At 42.7% G+C, this 21,855-nt stretch overlaps 1 protein-coding gene and 1 non-coding gene across 2 annotated transcripts; one reads left to right on the top strand and one right to left on the bottom strand.

Moving 5' to 3' along the window:
• Window positions 1–16,167: 16,167 nt before the first annotated feature.
• Window positions 16,168–16,241, bottom strand: Trnai-aau (transfer RNA isoleucine (anticodon AAU)). Its single transcript has one exon. It is a non-coding gene; the product is annotated as a tRNA-Ile (tRNA).
• A 295-nt stretch (window positions 16,242–16,536) lies between these two features.
• Window positions 16,537–17,622, top strand: LOC143902403 (calaxin). The gene is made up of 5 exons (XM_077415283.1): window positions 16,537–16,663; window positions 16,777–16,937; window positions 17,012–17,092; window positions 17,237–17,347; window positions 17,434–17,622. The coding sequence occupies exons 1-5, from the start codon at window positions 16,537–16,539 to the stop codon at window positions 17,620–17,622; spliced, it is 669 nt and encodes a 222-aa protein (XP_077271409.1).
• Window positions 17,623–21,855: the final 4,233 nt, after the last annotated feature.

Raw genomic sequence — 21,855 nt, 5'->3', positions numbered from 1 at the left:
CTCCTCAACAAAATTGAAGAGGTTATGAAAGCAAAGTAATTAAGCCTTAAAATAATCTCTTATTATTCTTCGTATGGTATGGTATTGTAAATTTGTATTTTGTCGTGTCCATCGATTCGAAGAAGTCTTTTCATTTTATGTTAAGAAATGTAAACATCGTAAAAATAATTGTATATTTAAATTGTATGTTTAATTGTGTGTGTATTTAAATCGTGGGAAATTATTAAAAATTACTTTTTATGAATAATATGAATAATCTTTGCAGATTTGTATAATCTTCGTAAACGTATCGGTCCTTGCTTGCTGAAAACAGTCATTTTCTTCAAGATTAATATTCCCTTTTATTCGTGACATCGCCGGCCCTTAAATAAAGCTGTCACACCGCCTTGGGATGAATTGCACCTCCGTTGCAGTAACCGCGCAATGAGGCCGGCAAAGCGGACGCGGTGGTTCGCGAGCGCGTAATCGCGTTTGCATGCAAAGTCACTCACGCGACCGACTCGACGGCGCGCGGCGGCGGCGGCGGCGGCGACGGCGACGGCAACGGCAACGGCGTGGCGGCGCGAGTCTGCAATTTCGTGCACTCGATCGAAAACCGGCCACCCCGACACCTGTTGTCGAAGTATACGCTTGATGATTCCCTATATGCTAAGCTCGCGACGTGGCAAAAAGTCGGCCAGTCGGGCTCGTTGCGGGGCCCTGGGGGCGATCGGAAGCGGCACGGGGCAGGCGAAAGGGGGGCAGACTATGGGCGTTTTTTCCCCACCTCGTTGGAGCCCTACTCGATTCTTACGTGTTCGTAAAAGTATCGACTTGAAGGGGGAAAAGGGGGGGATGATTACGCGCGTCTTTTTAACACAAAAGGCTCGAAAACCAACACCGAAATACGACGAGCAGCGGCGCGCCCTGTAATCGACAACGTCCCAGACCCGGGCTTTCCCTTCGTGATGAGACAACCATTTTCAAAATTGCGATAGTCGCCTGCAAATAAGGCGAGAGATGGGCACCGCAGCCGGACGCCGGACGTTGAGCTAACCGAGGGCCTCTCGTGGCCGAGTTATTATTTGTTTTTGCCCCGGGGGACCATCACGGTGCTTATCGAGTCACCGTTTGCTTCAGCTGCAACGGAACGTTACGCCCAGTTTCGGAAAAAAAAAACAAGAAAAATCGTCCCGTTGGACAACATACACGTGGGAGTCGCAATTTTCGTCGCCCAAAGTATGATAATACATCTTTTGCGTTTCAAAGGTATTGACTGACATATCGATTAAAACTTTTTTAATATTTTTCTCACGAGAATCAAAAGACATGTACAAATAGGTATATATTTTAAGTAAGATGATTCCATTCTCTATCATATACTCCACTTTGTATTGTATGATCTGTAAACGCATTCGAGAATCTGTTACATTGTCGAGAATTATGTTTGAAAGCAGAGATTGCAGAAGAAAATCACCCGGCATTCCTTCATCATTGATCTTAGCAAGTTTGTAATCCACTGGTCGATCAAACCGCTAGTTATGATACATCGCGCAAACTATACTAGAGCGATACAAAAAAAATGACGTAGGCGCGAATCGAGCAAAATTGGCGAGGAACCATTCAAGACTTGGATTCGGCTGCAATCTCTGCTCCGGGGCATTGGCGGCTCTCGAGCGATAATTGATATCACCTGCCATGTAAATATCGGGTATCGTCGTTTGCCGAACCTGTCGGCGGAAAAAGGGGCCAGGGCAAAAGGAATTGTCGAACGCAACCGCCGGTGAGATAATTACGTGTTGGTTTTAGAAAAGGGGGAAGCACCGGTTAATTCCACGCTTCGTGGTCCGCGCAAAAAGCCGCCTGCGGCCACGAGTTCCTCTGTTCAAATTAGGCGACGCGCAGTGTGAGAATCTCAGCTAGAACCAGAGAACCGCAGATCGAATTCTAGACTTCCAAATGTGTCAGTATTGTAGAAAGATGTGGAATGTTAGGCGAACGAATATAACCGTTAAATTTAATAACAAATTAATATCTTTATATATAATTATCTTTATGTATGTGTAACTATTATATGCAAATACATGTTTCAAAATATTAAAATTATCGTTATAAAATATTGTTACCTATATTTAAATATAGCGTTAGCACATAATCTTTTTCGCTCGCAGTTTTATATCCATTTTGTGTTATTTTAGCATTGAAAATCATCTCGATCTTATATAGAATAGCGCGGTTTGGTCGAGCATTGTAAACTTTCGGCTGGCCAATGATTTGTGTGCCGGTGCAATAAAGACCGGCGAACGCCTACCGTTTTGTAGTTCCGGCGTTCTTATGTTGTGCATAACACCTCGGCCGTGAGCCGCTTAGCACCTCGGACGCCATACGGTTTAAGACAGTTCGCATATCTCGATCTCGCTCTCAACACCTTCCTTATCGATGATTCCTTTTATGCTCCCGTAATGACACGCTTCTCGGCATGCCTGCGGTGGCGGATGCTGTTAAAAAATAGACAGAAAGGAAGCACGACGTTTGTTTAGCAACACGATAGTTTCAGCAGGGAGTAGAAGGTAAGAGAGACCGGTATCAAGTCCTTTTTCGATTTATTCCGAGAACGCTAATGTTGAAGAAGCGGACCAAAGAGCAACGTATTTTTAATTTTTATGCAAAAATGCTTCAACAGAAAATATATGTAGTATTTTGAATGATTTTTCTTTTGAATTGCATTTAACGTGTTTGCTATGCAGAAAAAAAGAAGTATCAAATCAACACTTATATACTCGTATATACGCAACAATCTAATAATCTTGAAATGAGATTTGAGATTATATTGCGTTAAATGAAGAAAACCTGCCTGAATGAGATCATTTATAAAGTTAAACAAAGTTTTATATAGTTCAAAAGAAAAAAATTAAAATTATTATAAGAAGATTATAGATTGTTGCGTATACATATACGAGTATATAAGTATTGATGATAAGTAATGACTTTTTTTTCTGTGTAGTTTTAAAATATATACATAAATCCAATAGTTTTTAGAATTTAAATGATAGAATCTCAATTTGTTTCTTTTTAGCTGCGCCTATCAATGTATAGAATGATCCAATGATGATGGGATGCTTAAAATTTTTCTTTGTAAAAATCTAATGCGTCACTTCAGAGCTTCTGTTTTATTCGATTCTTTAAGATTTGACGTTTCGATAATTAGGTAAGCGTCCTTAGATCATAATTATCTATAATTAACAACACAAAAACGTATTTTAAAGATGCCCATCTAAAAAGCTCCGAAACGAATCTCATCCCACACGCTTTTGCGTATCAAGCTTAGAAATCTTCGATCGACCCCATGTCAAAGCTTAACGTGCAAGTAAGAAATGGTTGAGCGAAGGAAAATCCTGTCTGGAGATAGACGCCATGGCTGTCATTTTTTATTTAGGTCTCAGATAACCGATTCGAAGCGTTGATAACGGAAGAGTTTGAACGGCGGTCTGTAATTAACAATATTAAAGATAAATTTGCATCGCGGCGGGGGAGGAGCGAGCGACCGCATTGTGCATTCTTGGTAGTCTTGCCACCGTATATGATAAGTTGTAATTAAACCGATTGGCACGTGAGATACGCGTGATGTCGTGAAGAATATCCATTAACACGACGAGATCGGAGGTTATCAAAGAAAGTAGGGAAGTATTGCGGTACTAGGACATTAGTGGCGATATAATTATCGGGTCTGTAAAGAACGCTATTGATTATTGGCGCGCAAATCGCGCATCTCTGATCGACTTCTTTCGTGGAAGAGCATCATTCGCGAAATCGCGAAGATACATACTTCAAATCGCATGGCCAAAGTTTTATCGGCCTGGCTCTTCGAGAGAATTAAGAAAGGGCATTAAAATTATTAAAATTTATGTCGCCAGACGGCACGCTCGCTCGTTAGTTTGCCGCGTACATTAACGATCGTCCATAAAGAGTGGCCCTCCGAGCCAGAGACAGCGATCGAGATCGGTCTTCGTTATCTTCTTAAACAAATTGCACTTAACCGCACTCGTCGCGGAGCGTTGCGCCTACTCTCGAGCGTCAAAAAGTCACTGTACGCCGCCCTCTTTCTGTCCCTGTTTGCGACGACGCGCCCCTCGGACGCGAAAGGGCGGTCGCGGGAATCGGCGAAGCGTGTTCGTAAAAAACTGCGGGTCCGCTATTTATGGCAGCTTAATTAATTCCTATGTGTTTTCGGCCACTTCCCATGCACAACGCCCCCCCTCCGCGCTGTCTTTATGGCTCTTCATGAGATATAAATGATCTGATAAAATGTTTAAGCGCCGTCGCGCCCTCCGTCTCCCATTCGGAACGCTATTATTACAGAAAAACAAAACTGCCTGTAGAAGCCGCGGGAGACGCGCCATAAAGGGTGCATCTCGGCTTTCCGTTCCTCGTCGCTCAGGATATCTCATGCATATTCATAGTTTAAAGGGGGCATTCTTAGAAGCCGTTGGGATCGAATCGCCGTTCATCTCGCGATACATTTGATTAAAAACGCGGGGAAGGTACCTACTATTTCTGAATACCGCGCGCAACCACGCGAGTTTATTGCCGATGTAACGCGCGGCGTGTGTCGGAGGCCTTCGAGCTGAGTTAAGTTTTCGATTAAGGAAAACGAAATATTGCTTCTCCAGCTCGCCGACGCTTCGGCGCGGCTTTTGGTGCTCGCTCTTGTACTCCGCCAGTATCGATTTACGCGCGTGGTCCACCGTGGTCCACAGTGGTCCACTTAATGAAGAGATACGTTGAACGTAGCGTTCATTTCGCTCACGCGACGAGTGTCGCGAAGTCTCGTACGCGCCGAAGGACGCTCTCCCTTAGTCTCGTCTTCGTAAACAGACTCGCAAATCTCTCTTCTCTTCGTGTTCGAACTCGAAGCGTCATCCATCGAAGCGACGTGACGTCGTCGTCGTCGTCGCGACAACTGCAACAGCCGCGTTCTCTCACATCCGTCGACTGACTTTATTGCGCAATGCTGCGAAGCACGCGCGAAGCAGCAGCGCGCCCGCGCCGGTGTAGATGAAGGTGCAGCCGAGTCGAGTCCATGAATTCGCATAAAATTAGCATTCTCCGACGCCGTACGTAGCTTCCCACGGTTGCGGCACGCATATAGGTACCTACGAGGCTAGCCTACGTGGAATAATAAGGAGTATCCTCTCGATCGCGCCTCTTCCGCGAATCGCAGACGGACCGTGCGCAGGATCTACTCGTAGAATGGGGAAAGAGACAGAGAGGGAGAAAAAGAGCGAACGAGGAATTCTCTGTTCGTGTGTGTCGTTTGCCTTGATATCGCTTGCGATAAAGAATCGTAAAGCGTGAGATAATCGATAGGACTCAATAATACACCATTAATCATCAGTATTAATTAAATCGATTGCGCTAGAAGTATGTACATATGGATAGTGCCGACTAATTTATGCCCGTCGAGGCTCTGTTTACGATCGCTTGCGCTTTACAGAGAGGGAGAGCGTTTCTACCTGCGGTTCTAGACCTCGCCTTACCTCTCTCCTCTGTTACCTCTTACCTGTTACCTCCGCATAGGGACACGTGACACACGCGAGTGGCACGCGCGGCGCGCGCTTACCTCTTCCCGATGGCAAAACCAGTTCTCCATAGAATATAGAAATAACGTTCTCTTTTTCGTACGTTTGTCATCGATACTCAATGCGATTCGCACGCGTGTCGCGGAGTCTTATGCATTTTCGACAAAGAAATAAGTTTCGAATTATTGAAGATTGAAAGTAGGGAGAGAGGCAACCGACGGTAAGATTTTGTGATACTTTAGATCTTGAATCTAGTTGAAAAAATAATTATGTAAATTAAGGAGAGATGCGGTGTTAAAAAATGCACAATACTATACAATCCGCTTACTAATATTGCTAGAGCGTTTGCGAGATCGAATTTAATCTTCTCAGAAGCTAAAGGAGCTTTACGAAGCTTGGAATAAAAACTCTTGCGCCTCTTGGTCGGAATAATGAGAGGTTACAATAACGGATCTATAATTATTGATTCCATCTTGAGCGGATTGCGAAGAGGCGAGAATAAACGGGCATAAATCAACAAAGTCGGGACATCTCTCTGCGATCTATAGACGTCTCCTTGCGATTATGCCATGGCAGTGAACGCCGTCATTCGAAAAAATTCTCCTTTCTCTTCATTTATTTACACTTCGTACGATTCCCATTGTGCAGTATTCAATGATTTTTCAGGATCCACTTGATTTATAGCTTCGACAAAAACAAATAAACATACAGCTCTATACGTTGTGGAGAAATGCGCCATTCTGATCGCAGATAACTATACAGATAACGGTGATAAATATTTTTAAAAGATAGTGGGACACAGGATTTCAAAGTATTATCGGATTTCTTTTCAAACAAAGTGCATTCGGCAGCTATCGAAATCCGGAAAGTTTCGAAACGTTATGACCGTCGCATTCGCAGTTAAAGAAACATTGTAAGAATGGCGCGCATTGTTCCATCGCTTAGTTTCCACAATGGGAAGGATCTGAAGGTTTTCAATAGGTATACGTACTCTCGAATAATCCGTTGAAAATCTACTTATCTTATATCTTTTGTATTCAAATACTCACAACAGTGTAAATGCACAGTTGACAGTTGACCGCAAGATAAAGATAAAGAAAATATTATCAATATTTTTTGCTATCTTATCTCTCTAGGCTTTAAATACGACTTATTTTTTAACAAAACTAATTATAATATTAGTTATTGAATGTGTAACTGTATACGAACAATTAATTTTCTAAACAGTTTCATGAATGTAATGTTAATAATAGATATAATTACGTTACCTACATGCATATTATGGCAATCGGTGCATAGTGCGTTTCAGCCGATATGTCATTATTTTCAAAAAAGTACATCTCGAGCAAAGAATAAGAAAACTAGAAATAAGCGAAATTATCTCGCTGTGTGCTATTACTATGGTCAAGGAGAAGTAATGATAGATAGAGTAATTCAAGATAAATCTCATCGATCAGCGGTCGATCGAATTTCATGGCGTCGCGTGTGATATACATGTTTGTTGCCGGTTCCATTAGCGTAATTTTCATTCGTTTCGTCTCGATCGAAAGATTTCTTCGATGTGCGCGAAACACATATCCTGACAACCCACGCACTCACCTCGAAACCAATGAAATCCATTGTCGAGCGGTCATGTACTGCGAGATTGAAGGTTATTATTGTTTAATACGGTCAATAAAGCTGCATTATGGTACAACCACAAATATAAGGTTCATGCGGATCTTAGGCTATACCAGAGGTTCTCACCGGAATGAGGACATTAATTTTATCACAGAATAAATCGATATTTTTTTGTCAGAAGAATTATTCAATAGAATAAATGATTATTTATAGAATACAGCATATAATAGAATATAATAAAATATAACAGTATATAATAGAAAAACTTTTTAAATATTAATTATATTTATGTAATATGTGAAGTTACAGCTTTAATAGTGGATAGAAGGAGTTAATTTCTAAAAATCTAAATCCAGAATGTTTTAAAAAAATATTAATCGTACACATATAAGATTATTCTGAGCAAAGGAGACTTTCGCATACCTTCTTTCTCACGTATCCCTTTGCAAAAAATACGACGAGCGCCACTGCGCGTCCGTCCCGCGGCGCTCTCACAGCGAACCCGATCGTGCCTCGAAATAATCAAGATCACATTGGCCCGTCCCGGATCAAAAACATTAATTTTAAATTATCGAGATGGCACCGGTCCACTGTAACGGATAACGTACCGCGACTCCGAAGGCGTTGGTTGCATCGGGGCGATCAATGGCGCCGCTCACCGTGAGAGATTAGGCCGGACCGTGATTACCGGTACATAAATATCAAAAAAAGAAACGGGAGGCGGAATGGGCACCGCGGAGAGAAGGCGGTAAAGGAAAGGCCGCGCCTTGCTTCCAGACGAATTTCACTTTTGATATATTCCCCGTTCGCGCAGTAGTGTCACCTTCAAATTAAAAAACTTTCACGCGACTGGCCGAACTGATCCTCGCGGAATCAGTGCGAAGCTTTTATTACATGTCAACGTGATTTCTTCGAGCACAAAAAGATTAATTTATTAATTTATATGCAGTTGTGTGTGGGGACATAATGAACTTTCCTCGCCTTCTTTATCTAGTGACACACTTTTCATTGAAAAGGGAAATATATTTAACGAAACAGTAAAATTTTATTAAATTAATTTTTAAATAAATCAGTAAATACTACACAGTTTTACAAATAACGATAATAAATAACGATGATAGATGGTTTATAATTATGTTTGACTTGTTAGTTTGTGCTGCTAGTCACTATGTAGCATCTTGATAATAGTACTGTGCTTTGGACATTGTAAAGCCAATATTGGAACAATATACTCCTATCGACCAACACCACGTTAACAAAGCAAACAGAGAGCCGAAGATACACGAGCTGCGAGTACCGGAGCTTATCTCGTCGAAGCAATTACCAACGGATAGGGACGAAATTAAAGATGCGTATCGACCATCTGCTTAGCACCATCAAATTAACACTTGTTTCAGCCGTCAATTAAACGATTGCTCGATAACGTCCCACTAATTTAACATTTGTGGCCCGGGTACAAATTTCTCTGCTATAGATTTCTCTGGCCTTTTGAGAAACGTAATAAGTTCATTGTGCATAAATAAGCATATATTTCATCCGGTAAAATCGTTTTAGTGGAAAAGCAATTTACATAATATCTCGAGGAAGAAAATATGTTTCATTTAGGCGTAAAGATAAAATAAGCAGAATTATTTAGTTATTTTAGATGTAACATTATCAAAATATGTAATTATGATCGTTTTAATAACGTATATACAGAGTGCTGAGATGAGCTTCAATAGCGTCACAGTGATTAAGTATGCAAATAAATTTCTGCGATATTTAATTCGTCGACGCTCGTTAACACTGACTCAAGACAAATTGTTTGCCTAGCATGGGCAAGCACAGGCGCGGAGGTATTTCTAATTATTCCATATGCATAGGTTTAATTAAGGACTCGGTCGCACACACGTATTCGCTTGATAAATAGTCTCGGTGGCGAAGGTTGGCGATCCGGACATCGATTTATTCTTGGCAGGTAACCATCGCGAAATAACCATTAATTTGAAAGTTTCGGCCCAAAGACGCAATTATACAAATTATCGGATCCCGAAGGTCAATTTCGGATGAAAGTCATTACGACGAATTAACCCGTGTTATGATTATACTCGTTACACGAACACTTTCCGCATTTCTCTTTCGCTTCTGCGTTTCTACGACGAAATGTTACTTCGTAAAATGCGAAATAGCCGAAGTTACGTGCATCCGACCAGAGAATTACATCAATTGCAGTTTAAGATGCAAAAACTTAATCCAGAGAACTCCGTTCCGCGATAGGCTCGTCGGCCTTAAAAAGGATTCTTTGCAACCGGCCTTTCTTCGACACTTATCGACGTTCACCGTTGATAATCCTCAATAAGGCCGCTCTCGGGTTCCTCCCGGAACACTCGCGCGCAGCAAAAGAAGATCCACGCAACGCGTCGCGTCGGTGCGAGCGCGCGACCCAGTTTCGACGGTGTATCGGTAATTTAAGATCGATAAACCTCAATCTATCGAGCCTATCCAGTTACGTGTGCAGGCTGCTGCCGACGGGATTAAAAGATTCCGCCATTCACGATAATCCTTTCTCGCGCGGCGAAAATAATACGAATGCGGTCGCCGGAACACGACACCGTCGATCGTATATTGAATTTCCTGAATTGGCTTGAATGTGCTTGATATATTCGATAAAAAAGTGGATTAAAAATATTATGTTCCGGGACATTATATGCCGTCAGGCAGATGAGTCGCAGGGTGAATTCTGTAGCCCCCCTTCACTGTCCTCGAACCCCCTTCGATTCACCTTTCGCTCGCGATGATCTTCGCGGTTAAGTTGAAAATCCTCTTTGAAAGCTTTTTCACGGTTTTACGTTTCATAAACACGGCGACGAGGCGGCAGGGCAACGCAAGGAGATCGAGGGAGAAGAGAAGACGCCAGAAACGAAAGGCTTACCATATTTTTCTGACCATGGGACAAATCCCTAAATCTTGTTTACAGGCAAATTCCATAATACGGGACATACGGGATTTAATGCGACTCCGGGCCGATTTCCGCGAAAGTCTTCTCTAAAGTGTAATTTACTACGGAAGGATTATGCGCGCGACGCGGAATCCATCCAAACAAGTAAAGCTCCTCGCCAGACGTCTGCCAAATGCGTTCTTTACGCGTTCACAATGTGCGAATTATACCAACAGTATAAAGCGTCACAGTAATCTCATGATTGAGTGCACGCTGAAAGACATCTCGAAGAAAAATCCATGAAACATTTGCTAATACATCAGATCACGAAGAACGAAACGATCACATGTCTGTAATTGAAATATAATTCGCTTCTCAAATAATTTGATTTATAGAAATCGGCTTTTAAAGTTTGCAATTTTCAACGTCGGACTTAGATTGGAAGGGAGATAAAATTTATTTTGCGAAAAATCGGAGACGGGCAATGTAGATTGCGTGATATCGATTGGATACGACTGAGAAAACACCCTCTCTTTACCCTCTCAGCAGGATGTCTTCTGACCAGCGAAGCGTCTGCTAACAGGATTACTGTGACGCGATTGTATACGCGTCAAGGAAATAGAGCGTCATTGTGGCATTCGGATACACGGATTGGGTGTAGGCCAGACTGAAAATTAGAAACGCGCGCGCGCGCGCGCGTGTTCCTTTCATTCGTATGCTAAATATTTCCTTTAAGGAAGGACATCTGCTATCTAGTCTCGTGGGATTTATCAAAGAGATCTCGTGCAGGAAAAGCGCCAACATTTCCTTATATCCATTTTATTATTTTATTATTTTTATAGGCACATTTTAAAGGTACAGTCAGTACATCGAGAAATAGAGAGAATACATTTTTTTCTTTTTGGGCCTCAATCTTAATATATACCTAAATAACCAGCAGGGAGAACAGAGTGGTAACAGGATAGTTAACGCAAAGGCAAACACGAATGCGTGTTTAAAAGGTCTAAAATAATTTTCTCATTTTTCTCGCTGACTTAAGCGATTTATCCATTCGATCCTCAGCTCCCCCCTCGTGCTCACTGACGGGCTTCTTCGCAACTAGACACGCCACACGTCGACGCCTACCACTATTTAAGAAACACGTCTGCGTTAGTCGAGCTCAAGCGTGGGGTGATAAAGTGATTTTTCAGCTATGCTACATCGATAGGGGGTGATATGAACGAGCGTCCCCATATGCTGAAACGGAACGAACAGTCGGTCCCTGAGATGTGGATAACTGGTATCTAACACCTCATTTGTTGGTATCTCCCGCTCATTTATAAAAAGGGTTGTACAAATTCACTCAGCGGGTAAAAATACAAACCGGAAATCGTTCGACATTCATCCGTGTCTCGGCCAAGGTACATAGTCGGTCTTATTTTTATCTCGAAGACATTAGAGAGCTCAGAAAACATGTCTAGCTCTCTGTTTGCATGAAATGTTGCCAATTTCTAAAAAAAATAATCTCAAGTAGTTCTCTTGAAATTTTATGTAATTATTTCTTTTATACATACGTATTGCTTATTTTTCGGAATATTTCTTTATTCTCATTTATTACTTCGCCCAAATGGATTATTTACATTATGCGTGTCCATCTTCTCAGCTTTCTCACTTCTAGCATATTTACATCTATCAATATTTGGCGGCGCGTGTGAATATAAATGTGTTCTTGCCCAATCATCATCTTACACAAATCTGTCCGGTCACGTTCTCGGATTCCGCTCCTTGATTAGGATGGATTTCAGGCATCAGCCAGGGAGTGACTCCGCCACCCACGTATTCAATTTTCCGAAAAGCTCGGGTGTTTGGTCCATCGCTGTTCGTGAGTCTCGCAGTTGCACAAAGCCGCGGCATGACGTCCAAGGTGTTCCATCGACAATAGCGGAATACAGCGTAGGAAAAGAAATCCCCACGGTTCCCTCTGCCCGTTCATCCCATCGATTCACGGTTCACTTAGTTCGAGTCTTCCTTCGACATTTGTCGTACAACTCACTTCGATGTTGTTACATAACGATTCTCTCTGTCCACGAAACATCAAGTCCCACCCGTTGTCGGTAAATCGGCATATATTTTTCTCGGACTGCGCTTGTGATCGTTCACGTAAAATTTTATTATGGGTAGCCCGGTTTATTTTCTTCTCGCATCTAGCAGTAGTCCGCAGGGGCTACCACCATGGGATTCCGTCGCATCGCGGCCGGTTCTGCCCATAATTATAGCCCCGAGCGAGCTCAATAGAAAGACATTTTAAATAATGGTGAGGCATAAAAGACTTGCGTGAGAAAAGTAGATTTAAATGTTACGAATGATATATAATTAACATCAAAAAAGAGTAATTTTAGAGAAGTTATGTAATCTTCTTATTGTTCGAATGTATAACGTGCAATATAATTATATTATCTCAACCGTCATTTAATAGTTCAGCGTTTCATGCCGCGCAATCCTATATGCCCTTCCTGAAGTTCCATTACTCTAATATATGCTGTCATCGAAATTAATATGGGAATAATCCGTGACACAAAATATTCTAAAATAGCCTAACGTTTCTCGAAGCTTCTCCATGGTCCAGGCTGCCCCAAGCTGGCCCACATGGAGTCACGTGGCAATAACTCTAAAATTTGATTGTAGCAGACATTGGGATAGGGGCTATCCCCAAGGCAACCGTGGTAATAGGCCCTCAACCCTCGCACCCACGCTCTTTCCGTTCTCGAACTAAGCTTCGGACCAGCTCCGCCACCACTGCGTCGTAAATAAAACGAAATTGTTGACCGGTACCTTTCGGCTGGTTAAGCGTTAAACAAAGGCCCACGGGATGTCGGGCGCCATATCTTTGATCTCTGTTTGCCGAGGCATGCATCACCCGCGAGATAATCAGGAATAATTATTTGTTAGATAAATACGATCGCAGCCGGCGATAGCGCGCTAAATTTATGATGGACCGCTTGCCGTTTGTAAATGACGTAGAGGAGAGAGAGCTCGTTCGCGCGCGCCGAGCTATGAATATCGCCACTCGAAGCGACGAGCGCGAAAATTGAGCGTGTGTGTTAAGAAGTTCGCGCGAATTCGGTCTAATAATAATGAACGATATCGCAACAGCACATTTAAATACGTAATTTTATTCGGCTACTTAAATAGATTAATATAAATAAATATTTAAATTATTTTTCTGAATTTTTTTCTATCGAGCATTATCTTCTACATCTTTGAAGCTTGAAAATAATAAAGGAGAGAGAAACCTCGTAGATTAAGTCACGCGTCTCTCAGTCCGAAGTGACTTTAATATCGTGTTCTACCTGCACGTGTATATTAGCGCGTGTTGACGCGTGTATGTATGTGCGTTGAGTGATAGACATGCCTCTTGCCGTGTCTGACTCTTGCGTAACGCTCGGCTAACTCGAATAGCCTTTCCGATCCTCTCGATGATCGAGCTCCGCGAGAGGATCGTTGCATCTCTACCTCGCGTTCTTGGCATACCAAGCGAAATCGACGCGTCCGCATCGCCTGGCATCGGTGCGCCGATATAGACGATGATTCTCATGCGGATATTTTCAAGCACATTGGACATCAAACGAATTCGCTCGATTCCCACGGTTGTTACCTAATCTTTAAATGATGGTATCACACAGATATATCATATATTTATCAGACACATTTATTATTTTCTTCTTTTTTGCTTTCTTTTAAAATACGCGGCAATGATATATAGATTTTACTCTAAATGTATGCGGAAAGGGAGACAAGAAATAAATAAGAAGAGACAGCGCGGAAATTATTTTTCGGTTTAAGCTAATTTACATAATCCATTATAATCCTCAAATATCCTTTAATCCGTTAGAAATTAATATTTTTTCGAAAATGTGAAATTAATTCTATGTAAAATCAATTCTTACAAAGCCCATCAAATTTATGGGTCAGAATTATTCTATTCTACATCATGGTCGATTCGGCGTTTGAAAATTTCCAGAGGGGATCAGGAGTCTACTGCGGTCTACCGTGTCGTACATCAACGTCTCGCGGAAGGTGGGCGGACGTCGCGTCAGCGGCTGACGCCCCGCGAAATTGAATCTAAAGGTCCGAGTATCCCCACACACCGTTCCTCCCCACGGAGCTGCAGGGAGGTCGCAAATCATCACCTCGCTACATTTACAACGTTAGATAGCCCAAGATTACAGTCGTTCCAGGCTCGACTATACGCTGTAGGAACACGGGGCGCCTCTCCTCGCCCTTCGCGTGTTCTTTCCATCGGCCGGGGATATTACAGCGCCCTTCGCGCAAGCGATCCTTCGCCGTTCTCGCGGGCTCGTTGCCTACTTAAGCGAAACAATGTGGTCCCTCGGCGATTGGCCGCGCGAGCAACGTCCAGCTTGTAAATTATCCGCCGGCGGGGACTAATGAGCTCGTAATTATAGGGATCGGGGATAAAAAAGGGCGTTCTTGCCGATGCGCGATGACGTTCGCGTTGGTGATATATCTCGGGTTCATTGTTATACCTAAAATGAATATGCGAAAGTGTATCGGGACGATTTTTTTTCCAACGAAGCAGGATGGATTCGGCGGGCGACCGGCATTCCGTGGCTTCGGACTGGAGGATGCGTGGATGCGTCGGACTCGATTAGATTTAGCAGAGTGACGTGGGTTCGAGGGGGCTTCTCAAAATTATCATGGATGTTTCCGAAACAAAAATCTGTATGTCTCGCCATCGCCGTCCGACTGAAAACATCTTTAAGCCGCGCTCGCGAGATGTAAAATATTATCTACTTTCTTATTTGAGACGAAAAGTCCCACGCAACAAGACCACGGGTTTCTCCATTCTTATCTCCTACTTGGAAAGATTAAGAAAATACACCGTATTACGCGACCTCGCGTAAAGATCTCAGGCCATTATTTACGAACTAAGGTTTGATGATCTCGAGAGGATTAGCCGCGTATTCCGTTTGCCGATAGGCTTTGCTCCCGGACGGTCAAACAATGCGCCCTGAAGCGGGGCCATCGGGGCCGAGTCTCTCTCTTTCTATCTCTCGTATTTCTCTTAAAACGACGCGAGCGTTCACGTGTGGCAGCAGAAAGGATTGGAGGTGGGTATTCCCTTGCTTCTTTTTTTTTGTTCGCGAGGGACTTTGGTCCCGCACACAAAATTCCAGACATCTTCCTCCCTCTTCCTCTCGCCCATCGGCCTTACCATGTCCTCTCGCGCGGCCCGCAAAACATACAGCTAGCACATACAGATTCACTCTTTCTCGGCCGTCTTAAGCCGTTCCCGCGTTTTTACATTCTCGACGAATCCCCGCGGCTTTGTGCCCGTTTATTACGTTTGCCAACCAAATGATGTCATTAGATATACTTAGGCTGGGTTTTATTGTCGCCTTTTATGCCGGTCGGACGGCTTCCGTGAAACGAATTCGTGCTGAGCGTTCACGACTCATCGGTTATCACATCGAAATTCGTTCGTTGTCTCGCTCACGTTTCTTGGACAGGTAGTCTTAGAGCTTTTTTTTCTTTCTTCTCACGGCCACGTGAGAACCAGCTATATACTGTTTTATTGCCTTTAGATTGCCGGATATTTCGTGGCAGCTTTCCGTGTGAGATTACGCGTTCCCCTGTACTCTGTACATGCCATGCGTATCTTTTTACGATAAGTCTTTGTGCGTTACATGCATCTCGAATGCAACGAAATCCGTCTGAAGTCTATGGTATTCTACGAAGCTGTTACGAAACTGATGAAAATAATTCAAAAAGTTAGATTTTATTACGTGAGAATGAAAAATTGCAAAATTGTTGTGATATCTTGTGATAGCACGACACACATCGTCATTAAAAAATATTTGTTGATAATCTTTATCTCTGTTTAAATAATCTTTGTTTCTATTTTGAACGTTCTTAATCAATTTCATGATAATCTTCGTACTCTTTCGAACGCATAAGCGCCGAAATAAATATTTATCTCAGTTAGTCGTGAAAATATTTAATTATGTACATTGAAGATAGCTGTTATCAAAAAGGTGCTAAAATTACAGAAAATTTTGGAAAAAAATAACATGGCCCATGAGGGGATCGAACCCGCGACCTTCGCGTTATTAGCACGACGCTCTAACCAACTGAGCTAATGGGCCTGTTGGCTACAGGGTACAACTTTAGTAATTTGAGTCAGATCGTGACATACTTGTCATTTAAATGTAAATGCAATTATTAGAAAAGCAATTCATTAAATAATAATCGCGAAATAAATGTAAAATCGAAATGTTAACATAACGGAATATATGTATAAATGTTCAAGATATTCTATAATAAATGATTAAGAATGTATTGCAGAATTGATTGTCTTCTTTTTCTGCTATATTGACATTTCTGGTCATCAAAATTCGTTAGACAAATTTGTAAGTGTAGATTTAAATTTACAAGAGAAAAATGCCGGCCGAATTGCCCGTTGACTTGTTAAATAAACCTTTGTCGGAGATAGTTTTCAGAAGAAAAAATAATGCTTTATTCAAGAAACTAGCGCGAAAGACTCACTTCAATGTGAGGGAAGTCGAAGGTTATTTAGTAGAATAAAATAAATATATCATTATACGTATTAATGTATTCTTTAATTTAATATAATTTCTATACGTGTTCGATAAATTTTACCGCTGATTAATTTTACCGTAGCGTTAGCTGTTATACATAGAAAAATAACACAAACTTTGGGTCCTATGACAAGATTAGTGTTTAGAGATGTTTTACATTCTGGTTTGGATTTTACTGAAAATATTCGGCATCTATATATCGATAGAATATTCTCTGCGTTTGACAAGAAAAACGTTCTGCAAGTATGAGAAATTAACGTAAGGTATACTTAATTTATATTTCTATTCTAATTGAAATTATAATAATGTGGATATAGATTCATTTAGAACAATGGATTGAAGGGCTCTCCACAATTCTTCGCGGCAATCTGAATGAAAGGATACATTTCGCTTTTACTGTAATCTTCTATAATATTCTAATAATTATTTAAGAATTTATTTTACATCCCAATTTTTTACAAACTTAAATTTACTTTAATATCTTTGAAAAATTCGGAAAGGGTTAAGCTTTAATTAAGAATATTAATATTTATGAAATGCAGATATACGATTTTATGCATACTAACAAATTGAAGAAAGAACAAATATTTCCGTCAATGCGAGGTTGCTTGATCAAACTGCAAACAGACGAAGATCCCGATGATGCTGTAAAGGTTAATTAATTAACAATAGATAAAGTCTAGAGCTGTAAACACATAAAATTTACATAAAATAATAGTAAGCATTTATGGCGTCATAGGATTTGATTGATTCACTGTTGAAAAAGCTCGACGTCGATCGCGACGGTGTAATATCCGAAGAAGAATTTCACAGGGCTATAAAAGAGAGAAACCTACTGCTGTTAGAATGTATGGGACCGGTGTTCCCGTCTAGAGTAGCGCGACGAACATTCCTGAGTACATTTACAGATCGACTCGGGCGATTTTGATCCGTACGTTTTACGAAACAAGTTATCACTTGTATAATTGCACACTTGGCAGCATCGATCCTTGTTTTGTCAAAATAATAATGGTCTTGTATAATAAAAATAAATATATGAACAAACCGCTTGAATTATATTGTCAGGAACTATTCAACCTAAAAGGAAACCTAAAAGTGCATCTTCAGCGGACGGGCAAACGCGCCAAATCAGACAGAAAAAATCCTTCTGAACGAGTGATGCTCCAATAAATTTTCAAGACCATCGGCGCAACATACGCCGGCTTTTACGATTCACCGAACGATGGCAATTGACTCGTTCGTTTTCTTCGCAAACAATCGCTAATGGACCGCGATAATGCCGCATCCTAATCGCATCAGGCTGCATCCTCGATACGATCATCAGCGGGTGAGCTGAATCGATGGTTTAATGAGCCCTCGCTATCGTCATAAATCTTATTACTATGATCAGCGTGAATAGATGATCGATCGATATATCCGCATGCCATTTATGCGCGATGCATCGATCAATGATCGTAACTGTGTTTTGCAAATCTGTTATTAGTTATACATCGATAAAACATTGTAAAATAAAAGATGATATAATCTGAAAGCGCGAAAAAGGAAAGAGAAAGGGATCCCGAAGGATATACTCGGCTGTTCTTCTATCGCGCGGATCGCACGCCGGTTCCACCTGCTCCGCGATCTCTCGATTAATAGAGACCGCTCGCGTGAGATACGGAACAAATATAGACCTATCCTGCGAGCGAGACGGGCCGTAACCTCACCACCGCGAGTCGCGGTCGTACGCGTTACGAAGAAGAAGAAAAAATATAATGAATGTTTGAGGGATCTTGCGGACGGACGAATGGCTCGATCCACGTCTCAAGCAGCTACAACAACAAATTAAACGAGAAAGTCTCGAGGCTTTCGTCGGCTCCGCCGACGTCTCTTGCCCTATGGTTCCGGCTACAATACGTGGGCGTAGGGTATACAGTACCGAGGTGTATGGGCAACGCGTATTTCTTCCTCGACGATGGTGGGGGCGAGCTGGAACGATATTGTGTAAAGAGTATAATAACGTGCGTATGAAAGGCCGGATCCTTTGTGGGTAGCCGACCGTGTCCTGAAAGGATCTTCCAGGATTTGCTCGTGGGGGTGGCGGGGGACAACGAGAGGGGAGAACCGCCGAGGGTTAGGGGCACCAGCTGAGAAAACATGCCCGCGGCGTGTCGACGAGATGTTCACGTACGAGCGCGCGCCCGCGTGTGCTCGTCGACGAAAAAGGGCGGACTGGCGAACCGATCTGATCTGATTTTTGGGAACGATTGTCCCTTAAATGTTCCGTTAAAGGTAAGCGGTAGCACATATTTATTTCGCATTTCGGAATTGTAAGCGTCGCTGTCTCGACTAACTTATTGCATTTGGTTACTGACAGAAATTATGGTCGCTATATATATCGGCATGTAATCTGGCATATACGCCTGGGGGGACGAGCATGATTGCGCTGACAACCGAGCGCGACTCGGATAGGAAACGAATAAATTATAATCAGAGTCGCGCGGTTGCAAAGAGCGACGGTGATTGCGAGCCGGTAGCGCTGGGAAATTAAGTCCGTTTGTACTTCGGCTTTCGCCGACGAGTCTCGCTACTCTCGGGCGACAGATTTTATTAGGGATGAAATATCTTCAACGAGAGAGATACCGCACAAAAACTTCAATCAGATGTAACAATAACGGCTGCGTATATAAAAACGATGGCGGACGACGATGGAAATATATAGCTGTTTCTCTTTCTCGCGAACGTTTCGCGATTCATCGTTTCCCTCGTGACGAGTTTCTATCTTTGACGGAGGCTGAAATTGCAGCGGCAGTATGTTACCACGTAATCTAGCCACCGACGGTGGCATGGAATAAGCCGCAGAAGCGGATCCGTGAACGGCGGAAGCGGTGTATGCAACGCGGCTGAATACGAAACATAAATTATAATCAGCCCCGGATCAGGGCGCGGGATAGCCATGATTACAACGGGGAACGTGATGAGACTCCGGGCGATTCGATTTGCGCGGCCCACGCCCACGCATCAAAGGGACCGACGACGAGATCACGAAAATGCTCCGTGAGTCTCTCTTTCCAGCGACAAATCCATGAAGAGGCTCTTGGTCGACCGCGACCAAGCCAGCGACAGCTCATCTGTCAGCTGAATATTCATATGAGCTAGGAGAAAATTCTTGAGAAGGAAAAATGTAACCGATAGATTGAATTTTTATTTATTAAATCTGTAAAGTGTTACCTTTAATCCTTCCCTTTCCTGTATATTTAACCGTTTGCATTAATCGAAATGTATTAGGGACTCCGTCGGGATTTAAAGGGGCAGTTATTCAACTTTACGGGCAGATGCAACCCGATACGAATTTACACAGACCTGTCGGCAAGTTTAATTCCCATTCGGGTTTTATTTGCAAACAATGCGCTATAAGGCCCAACTAAAACCGTATACATTGTCGGGGCCACAACGTTCGCAAACATCGAGATTTACAGCGAGCCGTATATCCCACGCCTGTGCGCGCATGGTTTCGCGAAACCGATAAATTTAATTAAAGCACGTGCCGATAACTTGGAGTAATACGCGCGTGTGTTCGATGGAGGTGAACGCAAGGAATCGACGGACGTGCTCGATTGTGCGGTCGCTTTCCGAATTGCGTCCATAAATATCGACGGGCGTCGGCGTTATGCGGTCTAGCGTGGAGCCGTTTGCTTCAACAGTGTTTCCGTGCGCGGAATGTTCAATGAAGCATGCAGATGCGTTCTGCCGTGTGTGTGCGTCAAGGCGCACCACGTGTCGTCCGGTTACGTGAAACCGGGAACCACGGCATGAGATCATCCGCGCGAACACGACACCGCGTCTTGTCGGAACAGCGGGATCTGCCTTGACATGGGTACTGGACGAATGGACTTTTAAAGATTTCACTAATGAATTTGGCGATTTATTTGTTTTCGTAGACATGCAACCGTCTTCGCGGTACAACGGAAGCTTGAATTACACGTATCGCATATATCATTTTTTTTAAGTATTTGCAGCAATATCTGTGCGCAATAATATGCTAAAGTTTTATCTCCGCGTGTGTCCGTTCCGTAAAAATAATTTTCCAAGGTTATACAGCAATTTTATGATGGCCTCCAGTGGGGAGTATATTTCGCATTGCGGTCATGCCGTAATTAATCCAATTCTCATTCAACCGACGTAGTCGGCCTCGCGAAATTTCTTTTCCGTCGAGGTGGTTAGTTCAGCTTAGCAAACCGAGCGAAGGAACGTCAGCGAACAGCGATAGGATCTTTGAAAGGCACGGCGGGTAACGCCCGCGTCGTGCCACGCGACTAGACAGATTTCGGAGAGGGAAGAAAGCGTCCGTCTCTTACACGTGAATCGAGCGTGACGCGTACGCGCCTTGACGGACGGCCATATTAAATCAACTGCCCGGCTCTTCCACTCGTTTGTTTCTCCTTTCAAGCCGGATTCAATTTTCTCCACGGCGCCTTGCAAATCGAGGGATATAACCGCCGCGCGGCCAAAATTTACAAATACGATGCCCGACACAATGCCCGCCTTTCGAGAACGGGCCAGTGGCTGCCATCCATCGTTTCGTTCACATATGATAATGTAGCACCGTTAGTCAAATTCTTATTTCGTTCTTTACCTTTTGCATTTATCCCATGGATTATCTTTATTTATTTAAGAACATTAAAATTCACAAGAAATATAACCTACGTTAGTGCTTTTAAAGGGCTATTAAGAACATTCCGAATTTAAGAACGTGGGAAACAGTATTCTTAAATCTTGCGGGATTTTATATACAGTGTTCGGCAAAAAGCGCAAAACACCGTCGATATTTACTCAACAACCCAGCTCGACGAGCTTGATTACCTTCAACAGATAGCGACCCAATTAATGGTCGAAAAAGAGAGGAGAGATTAATATTGATGGAGGGAGACTTCCCGAGACGCGATAAAGGATCGATCCTCGTTTTTGGCGGTGGTAAAATCCGGACAGGCTGTAAGATAATAGCGGTGCGCAGGCCGAGGAGATCAAGGGATTGTCATAAACTATCTTAAGGTGTCGAGTTTGTCACGGTCATGCGAGATCGAGTTTTCAAAACAGGATTAGACGTTCTCCGAGTCTCGAGGACGGTGTATAACATATATTCTCTCTTGCTCTCCCCTATATGATCCTGCAAATGTGTGTC

The sequence above is a fragment of the Temnothorax americanus genome, unplaced genomic scaffold (assembly GCF_048541705.1).
Source record: "Temnothorax americanus isolate GAGA-0224 unplaced genomic scaffold, ASM4854170v1 Scaffold4, whole genome shotgun sequence".
NCBI classification, from domain to species: domain Eukaryota; kingdom Metazoa; phylum Arthropoda; class Insecta; order Hymenoptera; family Formicidae; genus Temnothorax; species Temnothorax americanus.
This window is presented reverse-complemented; position numbering and strand designations above follow the sequence as displayed.

What these genes read in the sequence shown, in the direction of transcription:
- LOC143902403 (XM_077415283.1), top strand. Translation starts at nt 16,537, where the DNA reads ATGCCGGCCGAATTGCCCGTTGACTTGTTAAATAAACCTTTGTCGGAG. An exon ending in CAATGTGAGGGAAGTCGAAG is followed by an intron (nt 16,664 to 16,776) that starts GTTATTTAGTAG and finishes ATTTTACCGTAG; the next exon opens with CGTTAGCTGTTATACATAGA. An exon ending in ATCCCGATGATGCTGTAAAG is followed by an intron (nt 17,348 to 17,433) that starts GTTAATTAATTA and finishes ATGGCGTCATAG; the next exon opens with GATTTGATTGATTCACTGTT.